Raw genomic sequence first — 23,481 nt, forward strand, 5'->3', positions numbered from 1 at the left:
TAGAGTATGTTATTTTCAAATCCTACATGTAGGATGCTGAGTATATCTCTGTGTTTGTTTACAGGGGCAATTGCTAAGCACCATCAAGATCCCTAACCAATGGTGGAGTGTTTCTAAGTGCCCAAAGAACCTATTCATTATTCGTTAGTCCCGAACTGTTACCATCTGGGGATCCATCGTGCTCAGGAACAGTTCCATCTGTGGGAGTGTGTGCACACAGTTCATAAATGCTGGGAGCGCTCCTCTCAGGGATCCAATCTCGCTGGGGTATGAGTACTGTCAAAGCTAACAACTTACAACTTACAAGCACTTTTTATTTTAAACTGCATTCACCTTCTTCAGCAGATATTTCATGTTTCTGCTTTAGATTTTTAAATCCCTCTCTTTTTACCTGTCACTAAATGTCCCTTTTCTTTTATGATTTTAAGTTTCAACAAGTCTTTGCTTATTTTTTCTCACTCTTCTCTCCAAATGTTTCACCCATCACCTCCATACGAAGGGGTTGAATGAGGAGGCTGTTTCAGAAGAGTTTGTATGCTTCAACAATTACATCGCAGAGGAGATCCAGATTTGAATAAAAAGACAAAAGCCCAAAATGAAATATGCATGACTGTCAGTTAAGCATAAATTTGTGGTGGTGTGCTGTAAAAAGTGTGTTTTTCTTTATTGCTTTCTCTTTCTCACAATGAATTTTGTACAGATTCAGCCAAACTATTTTATTCTCAAACTGTTTTGTCTGGACAAATGTAGAATTATATAAGCTCAAACTCTGCTTTAAAATTATAGTAGCTTTCATTCACATGCACACATTCATTTTTTTTCCAGAGAAGTCTTTTTTTTCCACTTACATATCATGCTGAGGCCCATGAACGAACAAAATCAATTCAAGGAAATGGCTGTACTTCCTCTTTCAAATGAATCATGGATCAAACTCTCAGTTGATTGTCATCCAGCTGTTAGTATAGTTCTCATTTGACCCCACCTCGTTCAGTATTCAGCTGCTACCAGTTCAACTGGAAGTCCCACTTGGCCAGTTATTTCCAGAATATTGCTGCTTCTACTTCTGTTTTAGCTGTGTCAGCATCACAGACTAATATCTGTATTCCACCAACATTTATATGGCTAGCCATGGCTAAACTAAACATGACCTACTGATATGGTAGTCCTGATAATGAAAACTTTTAACGGAATAATCTAAAGGTGGATCTTGAAGATTTCAAGTAATAGAGCTGTCACTCTTTCCTTTAGCAGCTTATTCCATTGTGGGATTGTCCTTGGGAAGAAATATTGTTGATACAGTGCCTTGGAAACAAATGGTCTTTGTAGTTTGTGTGGATGACTGTTGTAGGCTGTTGGTTACAGTTCGGTAGGTCTGAAGAAGCTTCATAGTCATACATAGGTTAACTGTAAGTCTTTATTGACTCTTCAAACTATTTACAAATATGTAGTGAAGTGTTCAAGCTAGGAGCTGTGTCCATACTTGCTGGTACACACAGTTCTGTCCAACATTAGACTGACCCTGAATGTGAGTAATGTGCTTTCTTACACCTCTGTGTAGTCAGTGCTTTAATCAGTCCCATATTAACTCTATACGTGGAGACCCTTATACTACAATGACTACCTCTTGTTTTGTCATTGTCAGAGTCAGGATGATCAACTTTTATGAAAATAAATAAGGGACACCGACCATGGAATTGGGACTGGGAGGGTGGTGGATGGTGCAGGTGACCATAAGAGGGGGAGGGAGGAGTAGTTTAAAGCAACCAAAGCTTACTACTTATCTTGTGGAGTCACAACATTATCATCTCCCTGCTGGCTGACTCACAGACTTGCAGTCCCATTCAAATCACTCAGCTGGGGTTCCCAGGCTCAGTCTCCCACAGGTTGTCCTACAGATATGGAACAAAAGAACAGACAATCCTTTAAGGTACAGAACAGTTGGTCATCCTGGCCAGAGTACTTGTTTCAGCCTATTTCCACCAGTCCATTCAATTTTTTTTATAGAACGTCGTTGTCTATTTTTCTCCCTCCTTTGCTGTAGTGATTCCTATTCGCTGTGACACTGGTATAATTTTCCATTTGGATTCATGTAGAAGCATGTGTTATGGATCGCTTCAATCTTATTTTTTTCTCTCACCATATCAGCATCCCACAAACAACTATTATCCCCGCTGAGATTACCCCCGGGAAAGTCTGATCCCAGAGTGTAACCCAGCTTGATAGATCCTAATTTTTATTTGTTTGCGTAGATACGTGGAAAGTAGCTACTGAACAGAGTCACAGGAGTCAGCTGACAAACTTTTTACAAAACAAATCATTTATTCAACAAGAAAAGATGAACTATATTACAATATTACTTCACCCACAACTAAACCTTTACAGATAAATACAGATTTATAAGGATAACACAGGTCACAAAAGCAATGTTATATTTTAATATACACAGTAAATACTAAGTCCAATTAAACCTATGGCACCCTGTGGTCAGACACAACACACTCTAAAACCAAGTAAGATGTCACCTCAACCAGGTGCTATGGATCTCTTCTCAACTCCTACCCCCCCCCCACCCCACCCTACAAGATGCTCGTCACACCATGAGCCAACCAGTCTCACTGAATTATGTCCTTCACGTAAAGGTTTCTATCTCCACTCTCCAAAACCTTGCCTTGGAATCTTCTCCCAAACTGACATTTCTCTCAGACACCTTCCACAAGGGATCACCTCCAGGGTTTCGAACTCTCCTTCTGATGTTCCTCTTACCTGGGTCACCGCATGCATTCAAGCTGTCTTCCAAGTGCTCTCTCTCACCAACTCAGTCTTAACAGTACACCACTGCTTTGCATGCCCATAGCAAATAATTACAGACCTTCAGTTGTCTCTTTGAACCTTCCTGCGTTTTGTTTGGAGCAAGTCTCAAATCTGAAGCTTGGAGCCTTTCTCTCTGCCCCTCACTCTTAACAGGACCTTTTTCCCAGATTCCTGTCCTTCCTTTTACTACAAGGTCTCCTTTGGTCTTTCTCCTCTTCCACTCTCCTGGATTTTTGGGGTTTTTCTTCACTTGGGGCCTTTGTTCTTTTGGGAAATCTGCAGTTCCCTCTCTCAGTGACCTGTCTCTCTGGGGTCCGGGATTCAACTAAACTTAAAACTGCTGTTTCTTTAATTCTGCGTGTATGTCTGTGGGAGGAACCTGCCTATCTGCCTCCCCTGTTGCTAGGCAACAGCACTATTCTTTCTACCCCTGTGTGTTTACTTTTACATTGTAGGGGTGGTAAGCTTCTCATTAGAAATGCAAGCAGCCTTTTAAAGTGAAATTAAAACTCCATTTGACCTTTCTTAACACAGATACAGAAATACAAATCAAATTTAAACTTTAAAGCTAAACACATTCCTAACACCCACAAGTACAAATATAACTTAAACTATCTCTATTTCCTAACACAACTTATGTATTCCAGAATTGGATGACCAGATGTTTGGTAAGATACAACACTGATATTTTTGATGCAATACCAAAGATTCCTCCTCAGAACTCCAAGAACCCTGTTTGCTTTGGATGTCATCTGCTTTATATAGCATCCCCATTGAAGATTGTTTTTAATGTATGGTTGAGAAAATTTGATTACAGGGCTGAACAATATCTGTTGGTAAATCCTTTTTGTTGGAGGTGCACATGAAGCATTTTTTGGCATTGAGTGCTATGCCCCCCACCCCCTCACTGGTTGGGCCATTTTGTCCAACAATTAATGTGTCATGAACAGAGGGAGGAAAATTAGGAAAAATAATTCAGCTTGATCATATGCTTCCCAAGTACACCACAATGAATTTCAATCTCCCCTTTCCCTAGCTGGGTATTTTCTTTGTAGTCAGGCATTCTTGTCTGTAAAGAGTCAGTTGCTGCGGGGTAAGTCAAAAATGGAACTGCTCAGAATCTGAAACAATGCCAGAAAATGTAACTCTGCCTCCTCCCCCACCCCCAACAATATACCGTGAAAAGTTTATATTTCAAACTTTCAAGATTTGTCAGAGACCTGAGTTTTAGATACATTTTACTTTGAGGTAGAAAAAGGTACAACAATGTTATAACCTTTATAAGAAATACGTATGTGTATTCATTTTTTTTTGAGCTGGGGAACTACAGGGAAATGTTCAAACATATATATATAGACCCCACCCACCAACCCCCAATCCATTTACACCTCAGTAGATGCTGATTTTTATGTTCAGTATTGAGTCACTTTTCTTCAGCAGGAAGGAAAGCTGAGGGGCGGCCGTTCCATTTCACGAGTAAAACATGCGCGCAGCCGGGAGGGGAACAAAACTTTAAAATCCTGGCCGCTCTACTCCCCACCTCGAACAGCCTGCAGCAAAACGAAACTTTTCTCACAAATCCTCGGTTTCTAATTCCAGCGGATGTCAGTGTATGTCCTCTTTCTTTTTCGGAGGTATTTTCAATAATTTCCGGAACTCAGGCTGGTGTTTTGTCGGAAAGCGGGAAGCAATCCGAACAGAGTCCAGTCCGGAGCAGCTGGAGGATCTTCACCGCCTCTCACTCGAGCATCAAGCGCAGACTGCGAGGTGAGCGCACATTCAACCCACCAGGAACAGCCCAATAGCCGCTGGCTGAATGAATTGCTTAATGCAGACATTGTCCTAACCGGAAGCTTCAATGGCAATACAGGTTCTTCCTATTCAACAAAAAGGGAGAGGCTTCGAATTACTTTGCGCTGATTTTTTTTAAAAAAAGTCAACGTCAGAGAGAGAATATAGGCAGCGCGGGTATCTGACTGCAATAAGTAGGGAATTTGGCACCCATTGCCATTGTGGCTCGGCTGTCCGGCATAACCTAAAAATAATTGTTTTACTTAGTTATCTTGAGCGCTTCATCACCAGTTACTCTTTCGAGTACAAACATGTTTTTCCATCTGTTTCAGATGAAGTTACATTGTTTCATGGTTTGCTGTTGTGAGATTTGAACTCTTGATCTTGGGGTTACAAACCCAGTAAAATGTAACTCTTTCGAGTACAAACCCGTTTCCATCTGTTTCAGATGAAGTTACATTGTTATGTTGAAGGGTCATGCGGACTCGAAACGTTAACTGTGTCCCTCTCCGCAGATGCTGCCAGACCTGCTGAGTTTTTCCAGGTATTTTTGTTTTTGTTTTTGTTTTGGATTTCCAGCATCCGCAGTTTTTTTGCTTTTAACCCAAAAATAAGCTTGGCATACGTTTCTCACTTCAGCGCCATGCAAACATTATTCCCAGCCTCATGGAAACATACAGCACTGAAGGAGTCCTTTTGGCCCATTGTATCTGTGTCGCTTTTTTATGAGTAGAGTTATGCAAGGCTATAACAGGAAATAACAATGCTTATGTCAGGATTTTGTGTTATAATCGGCAAGCACGAAAGCATTGTGAACTGTGCATGGCCAGCACTTGGTCCACAGTAAATTTTGACTGCTTATGCAGCAAATCTAAAATAAAAACAAGGTGCTGGAAATACTCTGGTATCTCTGGCAAGACAAACGGGTCATGTTTCAGGTTGATCTTTCATCAGAACTGGGGAAAGTTAGGGGTATAATAGGTTTTGGACAAGTGAAAGGGGAGGATGGAAATGAGCAAAAGGGAAGATCTGTGCTAGGATTCATTGCTCGAAGCCAAAGGGAGTGGTAATGGGAAAGGTAAAGAAACCAAATATGAGTGTAGAGGAGATGTGAATGGGCAGGATCATATAACTGCCACCCAAAAGTCAAAAATGATGGAAAGAAGGGAGAAAAAATACAAAGGAAACAAAATGGAGGCAGTGGTTACAATCTAAAATTGTTAAACTTGTTAAGTTCAGAAGGCTGTAAATGCCCAGTCAAAAGATTAAATGCCATCCCTCAGGCTCGCTTTGAATCTCAGTGGGAGACTGCTGAGGACTGAGGGGTGAGAGTGGGAGCAAGGTGGAGAATTAAAATGACCTGCAACTGGAAGCTCATGGTCACGCTTGCAGACTGAATGGAGGTGCTCTGCAAAGCTGGCACCTAGTCTCCATTTGGTTTCCCCAATGTAAAGGAGACCTCATCATGAACAGCAAATGCAGTGCACTGAATTGAAAGAAGTACAGGTGAATCACTGTTTCGCCTGGAAAGAGTGATTAGGACATTGGACAGTGAGAAAGGAGGAGGTAAAAAGGCAGGTGTGCATCTCCTGTAACTCTTTCGAGTACAAACCCGTTTCCATCTGTTTCAGATGAAGTTACATTGTTTCATAGTTTGCTATTGTGAGATTTGAACTCTTGATCTTGGGGTTACAAACCCAGTACCATAACCACTTGGCTATTTAGGCCAAGCATGCATCTCCTGTACTTGCATAGTAAAAGGTGCCAAGGAAACGAGAGGAGTTCTTGGGAGTGATTGACAAGTGGACCAAGATATTGCGGCAGGTACAAACGCTTCGGGATGCTGAAAGGGAGGGCAGGGGAGGGTGTGTTTGAGGGTAGCATCACATTGGAGGTGACAGAAATAGTGCAGGATGATCAGTTGAAGACAGAGACAGGCATGGTGGAAGGTAAGGACAAGGAGAACCCTATTGTGGTTCTGGGACAGAGGTGAAGGGGTGAGAGTAGGAGTGCGTGAAATAGAACAGGCATGGTTGAGGGTCAACTATGGTGGGGGGAAGGAGTCTTTGTTTGAGAGCAAAAGGTGACAAAATTGTCAGTACTTGCATTGAAGATTGAATCATCAGAGCAATTCAATGAAGACAGAGAAACTGGGAGAATGGAATAGAGAGTTTACAGGAAGTGAGGTGCCCTTGCTGGTGAATGTAAAGGGCCTCAATGGCACTGTTTGAAGAAGAGCAAGGAAGTAGGGAGTTCTGGTATCTGGGCTAATGTTTATCCCTCAATCAACAACTAAACTGGATTATCTGGTCTTAAATCAGAAAATGCTGGAAAAACTCAGCAGGTCTGGCAGCATCTGTGGGCAGAGAAACAGGGTTAACATTTCAAGTCCATATGACTTCTTCACAACTAAAGAATAGAAATATGATGGATTTTATACTGCTGAAGAGGGAGTGGAGCAGGTGGAATGAGATAGGTCAGGAATGGGTGACAGCTAGGGAGAGATTGACAAAGATGTCATGGGCACAAGACAAAGGGAGTGTTAAAGAGTAAAGAAGATGCTGATCATGGCAAGATAGCAGAAGGCGTTAATAGCAGAACAAGGGTCAGCACTCTGTGAAAGCAAAACATAAAAACAAGTGACAGATGACCTTGGTGGGGGGCGGGGGGGGGGGGGGGGCTTGTGGTTTGGGGGAAAATGATTTTATAAAAATGAACAAATAAAAGAATAAAATGTTAATTAATAAATAAATAAATAAAAATTGGATTTAAAAAGGGGTCAAGAGGGAGGAGAGAGTTCATGGTCTGAAGTTGTTGAATTCAATGTTAACTCCAGAAGTTTATAAGGTGCATAATTGGAAGATGAGGTGCTGTTCCTCCAGTTTGTGTAGGGCTTCACTGAAACATTGCAGTAGGCCAAGGACAATGGGCATGAGAACAGGATGATATGTCGAAAACTGGGGTGTAAAATCTGTCATCTTTTGCTCTGAAGAAGTCATATGGACTCAAAACATTAACTCTGTTTCTCGCTCCACAGATGCTGCCAGACCTGTTGGGTTTTCCAGCATTTTCTGCTTTCATTTCAGATTTCCAGCATCTACAGTATTTTGCTGTTGGATTATCTGGTCATTGTCTTACTGCTGTTTGGGGATTTTCTGTGCTCTAAAATGCCACCTTAAACTATGCACTTTTGTATCTATAATTGAATTTCATTTGCCATTTATCGGTCCACTTTGCAAGCTTGTGTATGTCTTCCTGCAGCCTTCCAGACTATTAATTATAGCCCCTAACTTGGCAACATCTTCAAAATCCAATACCATGGCTCCAATTCCTAAGTCAATTTTTTTTTACATTTTGATTCTCATTCCTGGGGTACCGGAAATAGATGACATCCAATCTCTGTTGTGCAACACAATTGAATTGCACCAGAAAATATCGTAAGTAGAAGAGTGCCTAACGCTCAATCTAGTCTACAAGTTATATCAATATACCCCACAACAATAGCCATTTGTTATATTATTTAAAGAACATGCATTTATATAGCATCTTTCACATCCTCAGAATCTTCCAACTGCACCACAAACCATGATGCCTTTGAAGTATAGTTAGTCACTGTTATAATGAAAGTAAAGATAGCAGGTCTTCAAGCAATTAAGGAATAGTTTATTTGACATTCTTTATCAGTAAGTGCCTGTCTTAGCTCAGTGGTAGTACTCTTGCAGGAGACTTAATTTCTTAAATAAAAGCAAAATACTGCAGATGCTGGAAACCTGAAACAAAAACAAAAATACCTGGAAAAACTCAGCAGGTCTGACAGCATCTGCGGAGAGGAATACAGTTAATGTTTTGAGTCCGTATGACTCTTCATCAGAACTAAGAAATATAGAAATGAGGTGGAATATAAGCTGGTTGAAGGGGGTGGGAGAGGTAGAGCTGGGAACAGGGCAAAAGAGACAGACGGAAATCCTGTCAGAGAGAAGAGCAATACTTCTTCAAGGTAGGCATTCCTTGAAGAGAAGTGGCAGTCAATTAAACACTAAGATAAAAGCAAAGTACTGCAGATGCTGGAAATCTGAAACAAAAACAAAAATACCTGGAAAAACTCAGCAGGTCTGACAGCATCTGCAGAGATGGATACAGTTGACGTTTCAAGTCCGTATGACTCTTCATCAGAACTAAGAAATATAGAAGTGAGGTGGAATATAAGCTGATTGAAAGGGGGTGGGACAGGTAGAGCTGGGAACAGGGCAAAAGAGACAGGCGGAAATCCTGTCGGAGAGAAGAGCAATACTTCTTCAAGGTAGGTCTTCATTCATGGTATGTAAGCGTCACTTGCAAAGCCAACGTTATTTTGCTCAAGAAGGTAGTGGTGAGCTGCCTTCTTGAACCGCTGCAGTCATGTGGTATAGGTACACAATGCTGTTAGGAAGTGAGTTTCAGGATTTTGACCCAATGACAGTGGAAGGAAGGCAATATATTTCCAAGTCAGGATGGTTTGTGGCTTGGAGGGGAACTTGCATATGGTGTTCGCATTGCTTGCTGACCTGGTTCTCCAAGGTGGTAGAGGTCACAGGTTTGGTAAGTGCTGTCGATGGAGTCTTGTCAAGTTGCAGCAGTGCATTTTATAGATAGTACATACGTACATAAGAACACAGAAATTAGGAACAGGAGTAGGCCACTTGGCCCCTTGAGCCTGCTCCGCCATTCAGTAAGATCATGGCTGATCTGATTATAACCTAAACCCTACATTCCTGCCTATCCCAATAACCTTTCACCCCATTGTTATGAAGAATCTATATAGCTCTGCTTTAAAAATATTCAAAGACTCTTCTCCCCCCGCCTTTTAAGGAAGAGAATTCCAAAGGTTCACAACCCTTTGAGAGAGAAAAATTCTCTTTGTCTGTGTCTTAAATGTGCAACTCCTTATTTTTAAACAGTGACCCCTAGTTCTAGATTCTCCCACCAGAGGAAACGTTCTCTCCACACCCACCCTGTCAAGACCCCTCAGGACTTAAAGGTTTGTTAACTCCTTTCTTATTTAAATATCTATAGAAACTCTTACTATCTGTCTCTATATTACTAGGTAGCTTTCCTTCATATTCTAATTTTCCCTTATTTATTTTTTTGTCATTCTTTGCTGTTCTTTACATTCTTTCCAGTCTTCTGATCTGCCACCTGTCTTTGCACAATTGTATGCTTTTTTTAAAGCTTGATATTATCCTTAACTTTTTTAGTTAACCATGGATGGTGGGTCTTCCCCTTGGAATTTTTCTTTCTCATTAGAATGTACCTATTCTGTGTATTTTGAAATACGTACTGCTGCCAGTGTGCATCATTGATAGAGGGTGTGAATGTTTAAGGTGATGGATGGTGTAATCATAAACAGAATAAACAGGTTTGTGGAGTGGGTGGATCAATAGTAAGTGAAATTCCAGTGACGTCTGAGGTGGTTCACATTAGTAGAGTTATGCAACCTCCCTTCATAAATGTAAGAACTTAACCCTGTTTTCATAACAATAAGTTTATGTAACATCTTTCCCATTCTTAGGTTTGTACTGAAGAAGCTTGAATGGGATTTACATATACTACTTACTTACCATTCTTTGCGTTCACTGGAAATCATTTGTGTATATATATATTCACCTGCACATCTTTAACTACTCAAATATACCAGATCAGTTATAGCCATAGGAGGGGCCAAACTTTATTAATATGGAGCCCTTTGTTAACAATATCAAGTCTTATCTCATCAAGTGTTCACTCAATCTTTCTTTGTTTCAATCCGTTGAAGAAATAAATGTACCTGGAAGTATCCATTCCAGACCACCAGAGGATGCTACTGTAACATACCTGGGTCTGGTTATAAAAAGTGGACAAAAGTGAATCAACTACTGTTATGTAAAATGTTCAGACAGCTTAAAGGAACAACTCATACTACTGAACCTGAGAAGGTGCTAACTGCAGACCTGAATTTGCTATCAGCTATATAGTTATTTTTAATAATGTTATCATGAAGTATATATATTTATAATACAAGTCTTATGGGGAGAATTTTAATCCCAAGAAATGGGGAGGTTTGGGTCAGGTGGGAGATTAAAGGTTTAAAAACCTGGATCCCAACTCACATCCAACCCTTCCACTTCAGGTTTTCCAGTCCCATGAGCGAGGTTGGCAATTTAAGTATTACAGTGAGGCCAGATACCTCATTTTTAGCCCGGATTTTCAAATTAACGCTGGACAGCTAGATCAGTAAACCCAACAGCTACAGCAAAGCGAGATCTGTTGTATTCAGGAGGTAAGTGCTTCACCAATTGCCTCACCAATCTTTGCAATCAGAATCCCATCATCACTACCCTCCACCCCCACTCTCCTCCACTCTCCCTTCTCCCCTGCTTGGAGGCTTCTGATCCCTCCTTCGGCTCCTATCTCCCAGACCTCCGACCACCTTTCCTTACTGGGTCAGAGCTTGGACCTACCTGGTCCTGTGGCCTGTTCTCTAGAATTCTGCACCAACAGGAAGTCAAGCCTGTCAATCAGGCTGACTTCTAGACAGGGTACCTATTACTGACATTGTTAAAACTTCACAGCCCGTTTTACCATATGTTACAGCACCGCTCTCTCCACTTCCACCAAATCATAAATTTAAAAATCCCCCCGCCCCCCCCCCGTACAAACTTGGATTACTGAGAGAATGACATAAAACTCCTTACGAAGTAAAAGAATTGTTAGTGAATTGACTGGTTTACCTCTTTTTTTTGTTGGTACGTATGATCATACGAATTCAGAGCAGGAATAGCCACTTAGCCCCTTGATCCTGCTCCACCATTCAATAAGATCATGACTGATCTGATTGTAGCCTCAACTCCACATTCCCATCTACGCCTGATAACCTTTCACCCCCTTATCAAAAATCTATCTACCTCTGCCTTAAAAATATTCAAACACTCTGCATCTACCATCTTTTGAAGAAAACAGTTCCAAAGACTCACTACACTCTGAGAAAAAGATTCTCCTCATCTCTGTCCTAAATGAGCGACCCCTTATTTTTAAACAGTGGACCATAGTTCTATAGGTTCTCCTGATTGATCATTCAATTTGTTGGTTAAGTATAACATGGTAATTTCTCATTAGTACTATTCTAGCTCTTTCCCTTGCGTTTGATTTACACACTTCCTAGCCTTTTTGGGTCTATTGCCGTTTTACCAGGAAAGGATATATGCAACTAAGCAATGACCTGATAGAAGTATGTTAGATCATTATTGAAATGGAAAAAATACAAGAAATCACTTCAAAGTAAACTATCTAAATAGGACACAAGGACAGGTTTGCATGAGCAAAATATGGGTTTAAGAGGGACACCAGGAAATTCATCTTCAGAAAGGGGGAGGAGTTTGACTTTGTGTAAAATAAGTGATAGTGAATTGACAACATGTTTGCATTTATACTTCCATTTTGGGAGAGCTGTTAAGTAGGCTGTCAATTTGCTATTACCCATTTTTACAAGCATTACCCCCAAAAATGATCAATAAATAGTACGGGGTTTCTGATTGAGTAGAGGTAGTGAAAACCCTGGATATTTCAGATTGCAGCACTAAAATGGGTCAAATGACTTCCCTCTTCTGTAAATGTCTTGTGAACATTTATTTACCATTTGTATCAGTGATTCTTCTTTGGACCCATCTCTAATTATAATTTCTCCCACTTTCACAGATGGCCTTTCATTCGCAAATGTTTGCAGATGACATACCACTGCCTCGTGGAAATGCAGCCAATTGGGCTTCCATCATTGTTATGCTTGCATCTTTTACCTATATGTTTTTTTCCACTGAAGTAAAGATTATTGCACAGCAAATTGTATTTCAGCTTTTCATATCATTTTTAGCTGGAAGTATGGTAAGGCTTTGTGAGTTTCTGGAGGAATGCAGGCACATCCCTTCAAGGTATGTACATGCCATGGCTGAAGGAGTTATTATCAACACTTATTTAAACACCAAACTTTGTAAAACAACTTCATAAACCTTAACGCCCCTTTTAATTTGCAGTGCATTTCCAATAGGTTTTTATGTGGGGTGATCCTTAATTTAAAATGTATTAAACTAAATATGTGTTACAAAAGTAATTAAGTCGCAGTGATGTTCTTGTCTTCAGATAAAATTCTATTGTTTCCATTGCCAACTTTAAAGGCTGTGTTGGTGGGTTCTTGATCTTGCATTGGGTATCATTATAAATATGCTGTACTGTCTTCTTCTCTGATTCAAGTGTTATTGACTGAAAAGTATTCCTGAGAAAATGGTCATATTTTGACAGATAAATCCCAGAAAAAGTGGATTCCAATATTTCCAATTAAAACAAATCTCCTGTTCTTGTAGTGACACTTCTTGAGGTTACACAATAACTGCTCTGTTTAAGAAAAAGGTAGCCTTTTAGGCCATAGTACAGTGCTATAAAAAATAAAAGTCCTATAGTCATATTTCAATGCTGAAAGCTGGTTATTGACATGAAGCGATTCCTATACAATGGATATATAATTCATCAGAAAATTTATGTAGATATTTATACAATATAGCACTGTAGTAATATAATAACATGCAAATTAACATGCAAAACTAAATATACCAAATGTTTTAGCCACAGTTGTAATTGTTTAGCCGTCACTTCTGTAGAAAAATAGATGCTTCAGTACAGAATGAGGCCATTTGGACCTCCTGACCAAGCTGTCTCTCTGTTGATGAAATTGAAAACCAGGCCCACTGTCCTGCTTTCTTCCCATATCCCTGTATTTTCTTCTTCAAGTATTTATCCCAAATTCCTTTTAAATCATGCAATGGTCTCTGTCTCACCCACTCTCCATGGCAAAGCATTTCACCATACAAAAATCCTCTGCATAAAGAAATCTATTATTCTCTGATTATGGACTCTGTAACCAAGTTCAATAGTCTTACCCTGTTTAAAAGGGGAAGATGAAATCTTGGTTTGTAATTCTGTATCTGTGAAAAAATATAAATGCGTTAATAAAGAACATCATAGTCTCAGGACTTTTAATCCCTTTCACATGATGTTGGTTAGTTTATGTAGCAGTCTGCAGGTATGAACTGAAGAAATTGAGACATTATACAATTCCAAATGGGCTAAGTAGTTATTTAAATTTATTACAAGACTTAAAACTGGGATATTTAATCCTTAAGCAAGTTTGATTTTTGTTACTACTGCTTGAACTTTCAAATCTACACTTATTTTGTAGATATAAAAATGGCTGGATGGCTTTGAATGCATCGTTTAATCTAAAGGGATATGGCTGTGGAATAGTAATGTTTATACTATTCTACTGCATAATTCATGAGGACAAGATTGGTGGCGTTGATTTTCCAAGTTCCTTGGCATGGAAAATAAATCTTTGCTGTTTCTGCTATGCATTTCTCAAGGTTTTCGGATTTCTAGTAGGTATTGATTTTAAATAAAACTATATTTTGTAATATTTATCCCACAGTAATTTTTAGGAAACCTTATCTGTTTTAGGTTTCTCTTAGAATCCACCAGTCTAGTTGGTATTGATCATGTTTGGTGTAGGCTGGGGTAGAATCAAGTAGAAGTGTGGGAAGGAGACAGTAACAACAGGTTAAATTTGAAGTAATTTACAGTTGGCTAAAATACACTTACATTTTTGTTCTATTTTGTTCTACCTTTAGCACATTTATAGGCAAAAAAGTGAAATTCATTTGAATGGTAACACAATGCTTAAAATGCCTGACAGTTTAATTGAGAAACAGTAAGGGTTTTGAAATAAAAGTAAATCTATATTTTTTGTGAACTTGTTGAAATATACTATACTTCTGCTGAGATATTCTGAACTTAGAAAAAGTATTTGCATTTCTTGCTGCTCTGTATATAGATGTTGATTAATTGTCTATCAGTAGGTATTAGAAAACATTCACATTTAAAACTTCATGTGCTATGTTTAAAGTTTTGGGGGAAATAGTTTTGTCATCAATTTCTTTCAGTTCAGACATCACAAAACTCTTCTATTAAACCTAATAAATAGAACTGTACCTATAAAAGACGCCTTAGGAATATATGTTTATTTACCGAAGTAATACACGCTTAGTCATTTCTCTACAGAATCCCACTCCAGCTGAAATTTCAGATATCTGTGAGAAGAATAAATTTAATGTTGCTCATGGATTGGCTTGGTCCTATTACATTGGTTACCTGAAGTTCATTTTACCAAGTAAGTATTTATAACATTTCTTTTGTAAAAATGTATTTCTACTGTTGTCATTAAAATGTCAATCAATAAGTACTGCTTTGTTGACCAAATTGCATTATCAATTACTCAACAGTCTATCCTATTTGCATGTATATTTTATATATTAACATTAAATACTAATTAGATTTATCAACAAATTACCTGTTATTATTCATATAAACTGTATATACCTAAAGGCGTTAACATGACATTTGTACTTGAATCCCTAAAGTGTACATGATGGAATAAGTCTATCCATACCCAGAATTCAAAAAATAATATTTCACAATCTTTGTTCTTCCTGTGGTTCTGCAGTATTCATAATGGACAGATTGGCTCTTTGGGAATTGTGCTTTATTACTGTTTAAAATCATTATTGCTGACAATTTCATTGTGCATGTATTTGATGGCTCTTACCCAATTCCTTTCTCTACCATTTCAATGGAGGAGTTGAACACTTTAAAGCAAGCAAACAACAAAATAAAAGATGCTTGAGAAGTGAATTAAATGTTTATACAGAAAGGGAGCAATTCATTCATGGTCAACATGACCTTAATAAAAAGGGAAATAATTAATAATCAGCACAGTAGTGGGCGAGTGATTAGGAAGCTACTTTGTGCAGTGACTAAGTAAATCTCTATGGATGTTATTTATATGGACCTCGGAAAGCAATTGATAAAGTCCTGCATAATACACTGTTGGCTAATAATGACACTCATGAAAGTGAGGGTAAATTATTGATCTGATTAGGACATAGGCTAAATGGCAGGAGATAGAGAGTCACATTAATTGGCAGGATGTGACTAACAGTGTATTGTGAGGATCTGTGTTGGGGCCTCAACTATTCACTGTGTTTACCAGTGACTTAGATGATGGAATAGGAAGCCACATATCCAAATTTGCTGATGCCACAAAAAATACAAAAATTATAGAACAGTGTTATGAAATGGCAGATGGTAATTGCCAGGCTGAGCAAATCCCAAAGGGAAACTTGGTCAAGCTATCACAATGATTTTGCAATTTGTAACTATCATGAGAAAGTATGTACACTGAAGTCAGAAGTAAAGAGTCCATTGCCACCTTTGGAGATTTTAAAGTTTAAATTAAACATTTATTAATAAAACAAAAGAAGTTAAACACAGAAGATTGCAGTTATACAGTTAACCTTAGCATTATAACAGTTCGCAAAAGTTTCTACTTAACTAGACTTCCAACTACACACCCCTTTCAGGCAGCAACCTGAATATATATGTTTAATCTATAAAACATCCAACAATATTACCCACTGTTGCTATAAAGGAGGTGCTTCACAGCTTCTCTCTCCCTCTCACTCGAAAGTGGAATTCCAAGGCTTTTAACAAAATCTTGCTGCCTGGAACAAGCCAACACGTATCTGGGGTGGCTAGAGGCTGCTACTTTATAATACACTCTTCAAGATCTGACATGGCCACTCCCCATACAGCTTTCCATCTTTCTTTAAATATACTTTCTCCCATTTGATTGGTAAATCCTATTGTTTCATCCTTGCTTTGGAAGTTACTTTTCCCAGAATATAAAAATCTTTTATGTTGACCTTATGGTCAGCCCTTTGGGAAAAATAAACTTAATGACTTTGCCTTATTTATCTTGCCAGTTATAAAACATCATATCCCTTTTAAAACCAGACAACCTCTCAACTTAACTACAAATGCAAATTCCATTCACACCTTAGCTGCTGAGACCTCATCTTAGCTTACCCATCTCCATTTCAAAATGCCTATTTCTTACACTTAACCCCTATGATGATTCAAACCTTGCAGTCTTTAGTATAATTAAATTATTCATATGCGTACGCACAAACATAGACACACAAGCCTGCTTCAGTATCTTGCAGCAATATTAGAGAAAAAAAGTGATATTTCCTTTACAGCAGAATAGGTTGGGTAAGAGGGGCCCAAGAAGTTAAGAGTGCACAAGAGGTGCTTGATTCACATCCATTACTATCCCAAACAGCAGATGTAATGCAACAGTCAGCTACCAGTGTGACCTGTGACCACACTGATGATCTGTGCATGGCTGAGGGGCAGTGCATGAGGAAATCTCAAGCCCACCAGACAATTTCTGACTAAATTAATGAACCCTAATATTTCAGAATGAAACAGTGAAAAGCGAGATACAGCTGTGGTCCAAAGGTACTTGGGGATTCTGTTGAGTAAAGGGTTAACATCAGAAGCATATGATGCTGATGTAATGATGGGGTAACAGAGACCTGGAGGAAGGAGAAGTTCCAATCTTCAGCAGAGATAAAAACTTTTTATTTATAGCTACTATATAACTGTTATGATTTTAACAAACGATAGTCTCAAGCTGATTACGTGGGGAGAGTAAAACCCCAAAGAACCTCATCTAGACCTCAAATACACAACAATACATGGTGGCAGCAGACAACAAGCAAACGATCCAGAAAAACTCCAAGAAGCAGCTACAGGCCTGGCAAGTCAAGAGATCCTTAAAAGAAGGATGAAAGGAACAGGTTCAAGGCTCATCAAAAAAGTCGGAGCATCATGGGTTCAGCAGATGCAAGCTGAAATATAGACCCAGAGTTCGGACAGCAGGGAAAACATACCAGAATCAACAAACTATGCCAGTGAAGCAGCAACTATTCCCTGGAATCCATGCTACCATCCCCAGAGCCATTCTGGAGCGTTGAAGGCTCACCACAAGCTCAGCACCGGAGCAACAGGAGAAAGAGGTTTTGCAGATATAGAACTGCTTCTGGTTTGCACAAAAAAAGCAAAAAGATCAGGTAAGTACATTACTCCATGCAGTTGGGGCTATTTCTGATGACATAACAGCGAGGCAGGGTATCGATGAGACCATGACTTCTTGTGAAGAAGTCCCGTAAACGTTTGATTCATATTTCAGTGTTCACAAAATTTTAATCATAGAGCAAAATTTAACAAGCAGAAACAAAGACCAGGCAAGAGCATCAATCTGTACAGGCTGGCAGAAAATTGCAACAATGGAATATTGAGGAATGAATTGATTTGTGCTCAAATAGTAGTTGGGTTCTCACAGGCTTATGGGGCTGAATGGCCTACTCCTGCTTCTTGTTTGTATGTCCATATGTTCGTAGATGAAGCTGTATTAGATCTCTTGCAAGCAAGACAAAATTTAACCTTAATCAAAGCAGTACAAATTGCGAGCTCAGAAAGAAAAATAGAGTGTTGGTTAATGGGGAAGGTGAGATCCCATGGAAAAAAAAAATGAGTGCAGCCATTCAGTATATAGGCCAGAAGAGGGAAAGCACATAAAAACAGAAGCCTGGGAAAATGGGGGGAAAGGGAAAAGTGCGCCAATTGTCACCTTGAAATGCTGTTGGTGTGGCAGGAAAAACGTGCACCAGCAGGAAGAATGCCAGGAAGGGGGAGTCAAGTGCCACAATTGTGGAAGAATAAGGCATTTTAATATTGTCTGCTGTTCTAAAACACAGCAAAAAGAAGGAAAACTTATGAAAGCCAAATCGTATATAAGTGGAAGAGCCACAGAGAAAGGAAGTAACTTTCCTAGGGAAAGTAAATGAAACAGAGAATAAATAGAGCATTAAATCTGAAATGGATGGACACCCCACAGAATTTATGTTAGATACAGGGGCAGGTGTTTCTGTCTTATCCGATGAAGTAATATGACTTAAGCACATTTCACTAAAACCTTCATCTATCAAGTTACAGAGTCCAGGTGGGACTACAGTGAAAGTCATAGGATCAAACCTGGCAAAATTGAAGTACAAAGAAAAAGAAATTATTGAAACTCTATGCCATACAGAATCAAGAATCTTCTTTACTAATCAGGAAGGCATGCTTAAAATTGAAGCTAATGAATAAAGTTGCTGATGAGCATTACAGCAGTACATTCAGGAATGATTTTCCAAGATTATTTACAGGCTTGAGAAAACTGAAGATTGAATGCCACATTATCCTAAGAGCCGATGCTAAACCAATTTGCCTCTTCACACTGAGGAAAGTGCCTTAACCATTCTTCAACAAAGTCAAGGGTGAAATCATGAACATGCTCCAGCAGGGGGTTATCTCACCAGTAACCAAGCCAACAAAATGGTGTTTAGGAATGGTCATGGTCCGAAAGCCAGATGGCAATTAGATTCTGTGTGGATTTAACTGAACAAAACAAATCAGTGAAAATCCACCTGATGGACTCACTGGATGAGAGCCTTGTCAAACTAGCCAAGATTACTCTCTTCATTATACTCACGCTATAGAAGGTATAGAAGGAGTAATATCCCATATGGATGACTTTTGTATGTAGTTCCATGAGAAAAGCGCATGACCATTGAGTTAGAACAGTCCTAAAAGTCTTATAGGATGCAGGCCTAACATTGAATGAAAAATGTGAGTTTGCAAGACCAATGATTAAATTTCTAGGTTACATTGTGCAATCCTTTGGAATAACAGTTGACCCATAAAAAAACAAAGGTAATCAAAGAGTTTCCACAACCCAGGAACATTAAAGATTTCTCGGGATGGGCAACCAAGTTTTTCTCATTTCACAGGACATGGGTGTTGCTAGCTAGGCCAGCATTTTTATTGTCCATCCCAAATTACCCTTGAGAATGTGATAGTGAGCTGCCTCCTTGAACCGCTGCGGTCCATGTGGTGTAGGTACACCCACAGTGCTGTTAGGGAGGGAGTCTCAGGGCCCAGCTACAGTGAAGGAACGGTGATAAAGTTCCAAGTCAGGATGGTATGTGGCTTGGAAAGGAACTTATAGGTGGTAGTGTTCCCATGTACCTGCCCCCCTTTCCCTTCTAGGTGGCAGAGGTCGCGAGTTTGTAAGATACTGTTGAAGGGGCCTTGGTGAGTTCCTGCAGTGCATCTTATAGAAAGTGTACACTGCTGCTATGTGCGTCAGTGGTAGAGGGATTGGATGTTGAAGGTGGTGGGTGTGGTGCCAATCAGGTGGTTTGCTTTGTCCAGGATGGTGTCCAGCTGCTTGAGTGTTGTTGGAGTTGCACTCATCCAGACAAGTGGAGAGTACTCCATCACACTCCTAACTTGTGCCTTGTAAATGATGGGTGGGTTTTGGGGATTCAGGAGGTGAGTTACTCACTACAAAATTCCCAGCCTCTGACCTGCTCTTGTAGCCACAGTATTTAAATGGCTGGTCCAGTTCAGTTTCTAGTCACTGGCAACCCCTAGGATGTTAATAGTGGAGGATTCAGTGATGGTAATGAGACTGAATGCCAAGGGGAGATGGTTGGATTCTCTCTTGTCATTGCCTGGCACTTGTGTGGCACGAATGTTACTTGCCACTTATCAGCCCAAGCCTGAATGTTGTCCAAGTCTTGCTGCATGTGGACGTGGAATGTTTCAGCATCTGAGGAGTTGTGAATGGTGCTGAAAATTGTGCTATTATCAACGAACAACCCCACTTTTGACCTTATGATGGAGGGATGGTCATTGATGAAACAGCTGAAGATGGTGGGGCCTTGAACACCACTCTGAGGAATTTCTGCAGTGATGTCCTAGGACTGGTATGATTGACCTCCAACAACCATAACCATCTTCCATTGTGCCAGGTATGACTACAACCAATGGAGAGTTTTCCCCCTAATTCCCATTGACTCCAGTTTTGCAAGTAGACAATTTTCTACGAAATTTGGCAGAAGCCTTGTGCTTTTGAGACAGGGTCAACACTGATGCTGGAATGTGGACCAGAAAAATGCTTTTGGGACAATCAAAAATCTTTTAATTTTCAGTTAAATTTTGACACATTGCGATGCAGAATTACTGACCATAGTAGCAGCAGATGCATCATCTACAAGTCTAGGCACAGTATTATTTCAAGTACAGAGAGAAAGTAAACATTGATTAGTTTACTACGCCTCAAGGCCACTCGTGGACACAAAAAAAGAAATGCTACAATTGAGAAGGAAGCATTGGCAGCAACATGGGTGTATGAGAAATTCTCAGACTACTTGATGGGATTGCAGTTCAGGCCATAAACCACTAGTCACTCCACTGAATGTGATAGAGATTGTGAAAATGCCACCTGGAATCCAACACTTCAGACTGAGATTAATGACATATGACTCTGTAACTGAGTACGTTCAAGAGAAGTACCAGATGACAGCAGCCACACTATCAAGGATACCATTTGCAGGAAGAAATGTAGAGGATTTGTATTTTATCGAGATGTGGAAGCATATATATCTCTTGCCACTCAACACCTACCTGCTCCTGTAAAGAAGTTGCACAAGATAAAATAAATGCAGCAGCAAGATAAAGAAATACTGTCTGAAGGATGGCCAGACTATGCTTCTAACAATCCAGTACTACGGCAGTACTTCAAACAGAGAGAACACCTCACAATCATTAATTATCTCCTAGATTTTAATGACAGCATAATCATTTCGAGAACACAGGCGGATGAATTAAACAGGTATTTTGCTTCGGTCTTCACTATAGAGGACACAAGTAATATCCCGGATATAGCTGTAAATCAGGAAATGGAAGGGAGGGAGGAACTCGGAGAAATTACAGTCACCAGGGAAATGGTACTGAGCAAATTGTCGGGGCTGCGGGCTCATAAATCCCTAGATCTGGATAGACTTCACTCTAAGGTTGTGAAAATGGTGGCTAGTGAGATAGTTGATGCACTGGTTTTAATTTTCCAAAATTTCCTAGATTCGGGGAAGGTTCCAGTAGATTGGAAAATAGCAAATGTAACTCCTTTTATTCAAAAAGGGAAGGAGAGAGATGGCAGGAAACTACAGGTCAGTTTGTCTAACATCTGTTGTAGGGAAAATGTTAGAAGCTACTATTAAAGATGTTATAGCAGAGCACCTAGAAAAATTCAAGGCAATCAAGCAGATTCAGCGTGGTTTTGTGAAAGGGAAATCATGTTTAATCAATTTATTGGGAGTTCTTTGAAGGAGTCACAAGTGCTGTGGAAAGAGGGGAACCAGTGGATATACTGTACTTAGATTTCCAGAAGGTATTTGATATGGTGCCACATTAAAGGTTATTGCAGAAAATAAAAGCTCATGGTGTAGGGGGTAACATATTGACATGGATAGAAGTTTGGCTCACTAACTGGGAGCAGAGAGTTGGCATAAATGGGTCTTTTTCTGGTTGGCAGAATGTGACAAGTGGTGTGCCACTGAGATCAATGCTGGGGCCTCAGCTTCTTGCAATTTATATAAATGACTTGGATGAAGGGACCTAAGACATGGTTGCTAAATTTGCTGATGACACAAAGATAGGTAGGAAAGTAAATTTTGAAGAGGATATAAGGTGCTGCAAAATGGATAGGTGAAATGAGTGGGTAATGATCTAGCAACTAGAGTATAATGGGAAAATGTGAAATTGTTCCTTTTGGCAGGAAGAATAAAAAAGAAGCTTATTATCTAAATGGTGAGAGATTGATGAGCTCTGAGATTCAGAGGGATGTGGGTGTGCTAGTGCATGAATCACAAAAGGCTAGTATGCAGGTACAGCAAGTAATTAGGAAAGCTAATAGAATATTATCATTTATTGTGAGGGGAAATTGATTACAAAAGTAGGGAGGTTATGCTTCAGTTGTACAGGGCATTGGTGCAACCATATCTGGAGTATTGTGTACAGTACTGGTGTCCTTATTTAAGAAAGATGTAAATGTGTTAGAAGCAGTTCAGAGAAGGTTTACTAGACTAATACCAGGAATGGGCGGGTTGTCTGATGAGGACAGGCTGGACAGGTTAGGCTTGTATCCACTGGAATTTAGAAGAGTAAGAGGCAACTTAGAACCATAGAAAAGTTATAGCACAGAAGGAGGCCATTTGGCCTATCTTGTCCATGCCAGCCCGAGGACACCCAGGTGCCATTTCTAATCCCACCTTCCTGCACCCGACCCATAGCCTTGCAGCTTACAGCACTTAAGGTGCAGATCCAGGTACTTTTTTTTAAAAGTGTTTAGAGTTTCTGCCTCTACCACCAATTCAGGCAGCGAATTCCAGACACCCACTACCCCCTGAGTAAAAAGGTTCTTCCTCATGTCCCCCCTATACCTTCTGCCACTTATCTTGAATCTATGTCCCCTGGTTCTAGAATTCTCCACTAAGGGAAACAATTTTATCCTGCCCACTCTATTCCCCTCATAATTTTGTACACCTCAATCAAGCCACCTCTCAGCCTTCTTTGTTCTAAGGAAAATAACCCCAACCTATCCAATCTCTCCTCGTAGCTACGCTCTTCAAACCCTGGCAACATTCTTGTAAACCTCCTTTGCACTCTCTCCAGAGCTATTACGTCCTTCCTGTAATGTGGTGACCAGAACTGCACACAATACTCCAGTTGTGGCCTCACCAGTGTTTTATACAATTCCAACATTATATCCTTACTTTTATATTCTATACCTCTGCCAATGAAGGAGAGCATTCCATATGCCTTCTTTACAACCTTGTCTACTTGAACTGTTGCCTTCAGGGACCTGTGTACTTGTACGCCAAGATCTCTCACTTCATCTGCCCCTCTTAGTATATTCCCATTTATTGTGTAATCCCTGTAACTGTTTGACCTCCCTAAATGTATGACCTCACATTTCTCTATGTTAAAATCCATCTACCACTTTACCGCCCATTCCACCAATCCATCTATATAGTT

The 23,481-nt window shown here is 39.8% G+C and overlaps 1 protein-coding gene across 4 annotated transcripts in view; it reads left to right on the forward strand.

Annotated features, from left to right (window-relative positions):
- Window positions 1-4,260: 4,260 nt before the first annotated feature.
- The window catches only part of sting1 (stimulator of interferon response cGAMP interactor 1), a 40,354-nt gene continuing 21,133 nt past the window's right edge, over window positions 4,261-23,481 (forward strand). Inside the window, exons 1-5 of one of the 4 annotated variants that reach the window (XM_041194498.1) lie at window positions 4,478-4,578; window positions 10,748-10,897; window positions 12,313-12,542; window positions 13,844-14,039; window positions 14,719-14,827. In XM_041194498.1, the coding sequence (XP_041050432.1) occupies window positions 12,313-12,542; window positions 13,844-14,039; window positions 14,719-14,827 (535 nt within the window). In that variant the 5' untranslated portion in view covers window positions 4,478-4,578; window positions 10,748-10,897. Of the gene's footprint in view, window positions 4,579-10,513; window positions 10,554-10,747; window positions 10,898-12,312; window positions 12,543-13,843; window positions 14,040-14,718; window positions 14,828-23,481 lie in introns of those variants that run through there. The other 3 variants (XM_041194500.1, XM_041194499.1, XM_041194501.1) reach the window with 3 other exon arrangements.

The sequence above is a fragment of the Carcharodon carcharias genome, chromosome 8 (genome assembly GCF_017639515.1).
Source record: "Carcharodon carcharias isolate sCarCar2 chromosome 8, sCarCar2.pri, whole genome shotgun sequence".
NCBI classification, from domain to species: domain Eukaryota; kingdom Metazoa; phylum Chordata; class Chondrichthyes; order Lamniformes; family Lamnidae; genus Carcharodon; species Carcharodon carcharias.